We start from the raw sequence: 7349 nt of genomic DNA, 5'->3' as shown, positions 1-7349 counted from the left end.
TGAGGACACGTCACAAGGCATGTGCCCCACTGAGTCACATAGAGCACACACAGGCTCGGGTGTGCTCTGGGTCTGAGTGTGCACATGTGCACAGTCAGGTCTGAACACACATGCATACACCCCAAATGCCTGCAATATGCAGATGTGTCTACGGGTCTGAGCATGTAAGGGTAGTTCTGAACATCTGGCATGTGTGCCAACAGATGTGATAGAGTGTATGCCTCAGGGGTCCTGAGTACACATGTGGGCACAGCTCAGAGCACATGCATGTGCCTTGGTGAGTTTGAGACACACAGTGTCTGAGTGTGGGACTGAGCACGCGTGTTAGTGTGAACTGCAGGTGCACACCTGTGAGTGAGTCTAAGCACTGCTGTGGGTATTATTGGAGCTCTAAGCACACAAGTGGGACTCAGTGACTCTGAGTACATGTGTATGCCTTTGTGAGATTGTGCACAAGTCTGTGCTTTGGGGGTCTCAACAGGTGTGTATCTGTTTGTGGTCTCCTGGGGCATACATGCTTCTTGGGGCCTAAGTGTGTGTGCCTCTGTTGGTCTGGGCATGAATGGTGTGTGCTCTTCTGGGTTTGAACAAAGGGGTGTATGTGCGTGTGTGTGAGAAAATGGGCCCGTGTGAGCTTGCCGGTGGGTCTGTAAATGTGTGTGCAGGGATATTTGTGTGCACGCCTCTTGTCATGCACGTGCACACAGATGTCGCCTCTGTGGGTCCGAGCCTGTGTGTGCTCTGTGGGACCCAGGGTGTGCAACGCCAGAGTCCCTCAGGGGACAGACTGGAACACAATGGTGGGTCAGGCCAGCTGAGACAACGAGGAGTGGAGGGTCCCACTGCGGCCAACTGTGTGGTGATCCCAGGCCCCTCACCTGGACCCAGGGAAGTGGATCTGGAAGGCAGGAGGGGAGAGAGCCCCTGGGTCGGGCCCCGGGCAGCCAATCTCTCCAGCCAGGCACCCCACTTCTGACCTAGGAGTCAAAGGAGGCCTGGTCTTCAGCTAGAGAAAAGCCTCCTTGCACTGGAGGCCCGGAAGAGGCTCCGGCTGGAAAGGTCCTGGGGGGACATGGCACGGTCTACACCAGCCGGGAAGACCCCGGAGGCATCTCGGTTCTTGCCTGTCCTCCCACCAGATCCAACGTTAAGCCTTTCAGAGCGGTACACGCGGACGTGGAAACATGTGTGATGCAGAGCTGGGGAGAACCTGTGGCTTCCGGCAGTTTCCTCTGGGTGCTCCCGCGTGCACTCTGCCCTCCCTCCCGCCTTATTCTTACACCTGGGTGCTGGGCTGGCCACCAGGCCCTCCCTGTTCCCAGCATCCAGTCCTCCTCCACCCTCCACCCTTCCTTCGTGTCCTTGGCCCTCTTCCTAGGAGCCTGGCTCAGTGGTTGGCGAGCTCCCAAGCCCTGGCTGCAGACGCAGCTGACTCGCCTGCTCCCACTCCTCATCACCCTGTCCGAACGCAGACGAGAGCTGCAGACCACCAGTGCACACACTCGGCATCACACTCGGACCCTGACTGGACTCAGCCAGGGCTGGGAGGCTAGAGCCTAGGTGGACAGAGTGTGGCTCTGTGAGGTCCAGTGTGCGCTGCATGTCCCTGTGTGGTGGCCATCTGGTCCCTCTGCAGGGTGTAGGGAGAGCAGTCTCCTCCTGTCACCCAGGAGTTCCTGTCCTGGAGTGTGTGAACATGGACACGTGTGCAAACACATGATACGGTCACTCAGTGCCCTTTTCTCATGATCTTTGTCCCCAGAGCCCTATCCCAGGGCTCTCACAGGGTTATCCATCAACTACTCCAGCAGGCCCCAGCTGGCAGTGCTGTGTCGGCCACAGGAGCTCCCAGGAAGTGCCTGGTGCTATGCGTTGAAGCAGCCAGATGTCCAGAACCCCCAAAGGAATGGAGGATTGGAGAGTGCAGCCCTGAGCCGAGATCGCCCCATGATTTGGAAGGATTGCTCCCAGAGTAGAGGCATCTGCCCCAGAAAGCACAGACCCTGGGCTATGGAGGGAGAGGCCTTTCTGGCTCCCCTAGTGCTCCTGGGCCCAGGCCCGTGGGAACGACCCCTCTCAGCTCTGGCCTACTAGGGGGACGTAGAGGGTAATCAGGCTCCAGCCTCGGGGCCTGAGGGCCTGTACCCAGAAATCCCTCTGCACTTGGTCTTTGAACCTGAGCCTCTGCCCCGAGGATCCACGGGTCCACGCTTAGGTTCTGCTCCCTTCCTACTCCTCCCACACGCCTTCCAAGATCACAGTCCACCCTCAACTCCCTCCTGGAGCTGGGAGGCCCCCTGGGTCAGAGTGCCAGGATGTGCCCAGGGCACACCGCCCACCTCCTGACCGCCTCCCCTCCCCCACTCGCAGGCACCTGTCCTTCTGGCACCAACAGCCCAGGTGCCACCCACCCACGGCAAGGTACCGGGCGAAGTCTCCAGGAGCCCAGGCGAGAGGTGTGGGCGGCCCTTCCCTCCCACAGGCTCATCTGGCCACCACCAAGGCCCACACGCCCCTGCTGCGAAATCTGGCCACATCTAGTCCCCTCTCCATCTGCTGCCAACCTCGAGCGCCCCACCCTCCCCCAACTGCTCTCGGCCACCCCCAACCTGCTCAGATAAGCAGCCCTGGCACCCACCGCGCCACTCTGCACCCGCACTTCTCAGGCAGCACTCAAGGCCCACCCACACTTTGCAAGTCTGTCTCTCTCTGGCTGTACCCTGGTCCTGCAGGAGGCATCAAACAGAGGCCTGCAAAGGCCCCTCGCAGAGCCCCAGTCCCCAGGAATCCTACCCTCCCAGCCCCACTTCTCCACCAGAACCGGGCCAGAACTCAGGCCCGTCTCCCCGGGGACCCCATGCCTGGCAGGGGGGCACCTCCCACCCAGCACACTGCTGGGCACAGAGCAGTCACTGTGCAGCAGTTGTCCGCCCTGGCCTGCCAGTGTCCGCCCTGGCAACCCCTTAGACTGGAGTACTGGATACCTCCCTGAGACGGGATGAAGAGGGCCTGGGATCCAGCAGAGGCTTTCTCCACTCTTGACCAAGCAAGCGCCAGGCCTCAAGGGCAGATGGGAATTGCAGTTCTGGACCCAAGAGCTGATGGGAGTTGTAGTTCCTAGGCCTGCGCTCCCCACCCCACCCCCACCCCGAGGGCGCATGGGAGCTGCAGTTGCTCGTCTTCCCAAGGAAAAGTGTTCCTTCTCTCTCCCCGCACCCCTGGGCTCTCAACCCCAGGACCCAGGCTAAGGACCTCACTACCTCTGGAGGATGGGGAGCCAAAGGCACCTTGCCACAGGACATCTGAGGGGCAGGAGCTGATGGGAATTGGGCGGGGGAGCTATCAGGGCAAGCTAAGGCCTGGCAGCAGGCCCGAGGGCTTGGACCAGGTAGCAGGGACAGTCGCCCCCCTCCCCAGCGTCGTGGAGGGCCCCGGGGCAGGGGAGGGGGGAAAGGCACTCACCAGTACTGGGCTCACACTCCTCCAGGTCCTCATCATCACTCGGACACTCGGCCGAGGCCACCAGGAGGTCATCTGTGTTCTGGGGGACAACGGGAGGGGTGGGGAAAGAGAGGGGTCCGGGCAGGTCAGCAGACCCCACAGTCGTCTCTTGAGGCACGAGACGGCACAGGGGATGGGCCTGTGCTGAGACAGACAACCCAGTCCAGGTCCCAGCTCCCCCATCACTTGCTGGGTGACCTTGGACCTCCACTTCCTCCTATGCGAAGGGACAACCCTGCAGGCTCCCACGGCTTCCGAGAATCAATGGAACAGCACGTTTTGCTTTTTATTTCTGGGAAGTGGGGAGACTGGATGCCAGACCCTGGCCTGCAGGGCCGGAGCAAGGGGGCCCAGGATGCTTGGGGCAGGGGTGGTGTGGAGGCCTTAAAGCCTCCGGAGGCCAGCAGGGGCGGAGAGGGGACAGGACCCTGAGGGCTTTCCTGGCTCCAGCTTCACCACCCATCACCCTCATCTCTCTCCCAACCCCCTTTCCTGGAGCCTGGGAGAACCGGGCTGCACACAATAATTAGGGCTGAGGCTGCCATGACAACGGGAGTCGACTTTGTCAGCATTTTCTCTCCTGATTGCAAAGAAAGAGAATCCCCCAGACGTGTGAGTGTAAGAGGGAGGGGCCACCAGGAGTTTGAGGGAAGGACCCAAGGAGGAAAGCTGAAAGTCCCGCCAGAAGGGAGCCTGAGAGACTGGGGCGGGGCGGAGAGGGCCAGCCTGAAGGCCAAGGATGGGGTGGGGCGAAGGGGCCACACACTGCCTCCTCTCCAGTCCTCCGTCTTCAGACGATGGCCCTCCCCCAGGAGCAATGCGGAGTCTGGAGGGCCCATCTCCCCTCTGCATTCCCGCACCCTTGGCACCAGCCTTCATTGTGGGGGCTTCTCCACAACAGCCGTGACCCCTGGGGCCCCCACCTCTCCCTCTTCCACCCTCCCGCTGATCTGCCCATCACCCCCCCACTGAGACCGGACAGCCTTTCCTACCTATGATTTGGAGGGCACTGGGCATGGCGGATGCCCAGCCTTGGTGGAGCCCAGGCCTTTCTTTCTCCCAGGACTTCCTGCTCCCTAGGGGCAAAGCCTTCAGATCCCCTCAGTTTTCTTGGCAGAGAGAAAGGGGGTACAGGCTTGTCTCTCTCACCTGGATGACCCAGGCTAGCCTAGACCAGGCTCCTACAGCAGACTGGCAGGGAGGAGGGGCCTTGCAGCACCTGGGAGCCCACCCCTCAGTGAAAGGGAGAAGCTGAAGACAGACTGGTGGTGGAGACAAGGGCACATTCCCATGCCACCCCCAGATCCCACCCTCGTCCTAGGAGGCCAAAGGGCCCTCCAGGCCAAAGGCCCAACAGCCAAAGGCATTGAGACAGGGCCATGGGACAGAATGGGTAAACAGGGCCCACGAGCCAGGCACAGCCTCCCTGAGCCAGCATTCAGAGCAGGCATGGGTGACCACAGCGAGGAAACTCGGCCCAATCCCGGGCTGCCTCAGAAAGTCACCAATGCTCAGTCAACTTTGGCTGCCAGGACAGTCAGGCCCGTCCTGCCCCAGCAGAGCCACAAGCCCAGGAGCAGCCCCTTTGACCTGACCCAGGAAGTCCCTGAGCACCAGGAAACTGCCTGCACTGACATCGCCCTCAGAACCAGACACAGAGGACATCCAGGCCCACTAAGCAGTAGTGTCTGTCCAAGGTCACATGGAGAAGACGGGAAGGCAATGGGCATGCAGCCAGGGCCTTCCCCACTGCAGAGGCCCCAGCGAACAAGGAGAGGCTGCTCCTGGCCCCCATCAGCCTCTGGAGAGGAACCGCCATCTCCAGTGACAAGTGACAGCATCCAGTCCCTCCAGTGTGGTCTCCCCTGCCCAGGGCAGGGCCACCCCGGGACCACTTACCTGCTACTTGCTCCCACATAGCAATAGCACAGGGCATGGCCCTCACGGGAGGAGCAGGAGAGATGGGGCCGTTCCACTCTCCCCTCCAGTCCAGACTCCCTCTCTTAGGCGGGGTGGTCTTCCCTGGTATAGCTTGGGCACTAGACTCCCCCTCGGCTCTAGGAATGGTCCCTCTAGACCACACCCACAATTGCCCCAGGCACCAGGTGAAGGCTGCTTCCTGGAAGGTGATCCTGCCTATCACCATGACAAAAGGTCAGAGAGAGTGACCCCCAGGGTCCCGCCAGACCCCATGGACCTGCCCCCCAGGCACCAGATAGCTAGGAAGACACTCGCCCTGGAACCCACCTGAAGGCCCGCCCTGTCCACCCACTGGAGGGAGCCTCACCTGGGTGGTGCTGTCCCTCAGCGTGGGGGAGCGACCCCGGCGCGTGGTGGTCGTGGCCATGGTGGTGGTGGTCTCCATGATGGTGGTGGCCATATCGGCCAGCAGGGTGGTGGCCGTGGTCTCTGCACTGAGCAGCACGGACGGCCCCTCCCCCACCAGGCGCAGGTGGCCCTCGGTTCGCACATTGGGGTCGCTCTCGGCGGCCAGCGCCAGCACCTTGAGCCCGTTGTAGTAGAGGCCAGACACCTGGCCCTGGAAGGGGCGGCCCTGATCCCGGCCCCCAATCTTGATGGCAGCCTGGCTGTTGAAGATGGTCAGCTGGCGGCCTGGGGGGAGGGGAGCGGGGTGACAGACAGAGGAGGGGCAGGCGGTGGGGAGATCAGGGAGGGATGGGAGAACAGAGGGAAGCCGGGGAGGAAAGAGGAATGGAGGAAGAGGCCAGCAGTGGGGGAGGGGAGCGGAGAAACGAGGAGGGGACAGACAACCAAAGGGAAAGTCCTGTCAGCCACAGCCTGGCCGGCCAGGTAGGGTCCCTAGCAGGAGAGGGTGCCTGGGCACACTCGGGCTGGGGAACGGGGCCCAGCCCTGCTCCCCACCATGCACATGCCTGCCCCACCTTCCCCAGCCCCCTCTCCTCTCCAAGGCCGTCGCCCCCTCCTTCCTCTTCCCCATTCAATCCGCCCTTCTTCCTCTGCTTCCCCAAACACCCTCGTCCCGGTGTCCAGCCCCAGTCATGGAGCCATGGAGCCCTCAGGAGTGGCCGACAGAGGAGACAGAGGCAGAGGCGAGAAGGCGGCTGCCAGGCCGAGGTGGAGTCAGCGCACGTGAGAGCGGAGAAGGAGGCGAGACGAGGGGCGACAGTGTGTGGGAGCGGGCTGGCCTCCCGCCCAGGCCCTCGGACCCCCGGCCAGGCTCCCCTCTCTCCTCCTCCCCTGCCAAGGCCCAGCCACTGCCGGGACAGGCCCCAGAGCAGAGCCCTCCTCCCCGCCTGGATGTGCAAGCCCAGAAGCAGAAAATGTTAAAGGGACCTTGCTTCGCTCGCTGACAGCCAAAAAACCGCTCCAGCTCCAATCTCACTCCGCACTCAGCATCAGTACACCTCAGAATTCCCACCTGGGTGGGGTTTGGCTGTTCTGTTTGCTTTTAGTGGATCTGGGGGTCGGTTTAACCCTCTGAGTTTGTTGTTTGGTTTTGGTTTTTAGAAAAGATATTTATTATGTTTAAGTTTAGATTTAACTTTGGTTTTGGTGCTGCTTATTTTGCGGGGGAGGGGTTGGGCAGAGGGCCTACGATGTCGCCCCCGCTCCCCCGGACCTTCAGCTGCTGGCGCTGGGGGGTTTAGACCTGGCTTAGCCCTTGTTAGCCTCTGGTTAGTGCCTCGTTAAAGATCTGGTTTAGAGTTAGGTGCCTGTGAACCCTGCCCCCAAAACCTGGGCTGAGGACAGTTCAACTTGTGAAGCCCACACCCCCTTGGCAACACGGGCTCTCAGGGACACTCAGACCTCTGGATCACAACGGGCCGCTGGTGTGTCTCCAGCCCTTCCCACCCCCCCCACCTCCC

The 7349-nt window shown here is 61.6% G+C and overlaps 1 protein-coding gene across 1 annotated transcript in view; it reads right to left on the bottom strand.

Moving 5' to 3' along the window:
- Positions 1–3352: 3352 nt before the first annotated feature.
- The window catches only part of NRXN2 (neurexin 2), a 75481-nt gene continuing 71484 nt past the window's right edge, over positions 3353–7349 (bottom strand). The window contains exons 21-22 of the mRNA XM_021708382.1: positions 5789–6114; positions 3353–3541 (exon numbers count right to left, since the gene is read on the bottom strand). Coding sequence (XP_021564057.1) covers positions 3353–3541; positions 5789–6114 — 515 coding nt within the window. The remainder of the gene's footprint in view (positions 3542–5788; positions 6115–7349) is intronic.

This window comes from Carlito syrichta, unplaced genomic scaffold (assembly GCF_000164805.1).
Source record: "Carlito syrichta isolate Samal-C Ts95f unplaced genomic scaffold, Tarsius_syrichta-2.0.1 Scaffold135954, whole genome shotgun sequence".
NCBI classification, from domain to species: Eukaryota; Metazoa; Chordata; class Mammalia; order Primates; family Tarsiidae; genus Carlito; species Carlito syrichta.
The sequence above is the reverse complement of the archived record's forward strand: the minus strand, read 5'-3'. Positions and strand labels throughout refer to the sequence as shown.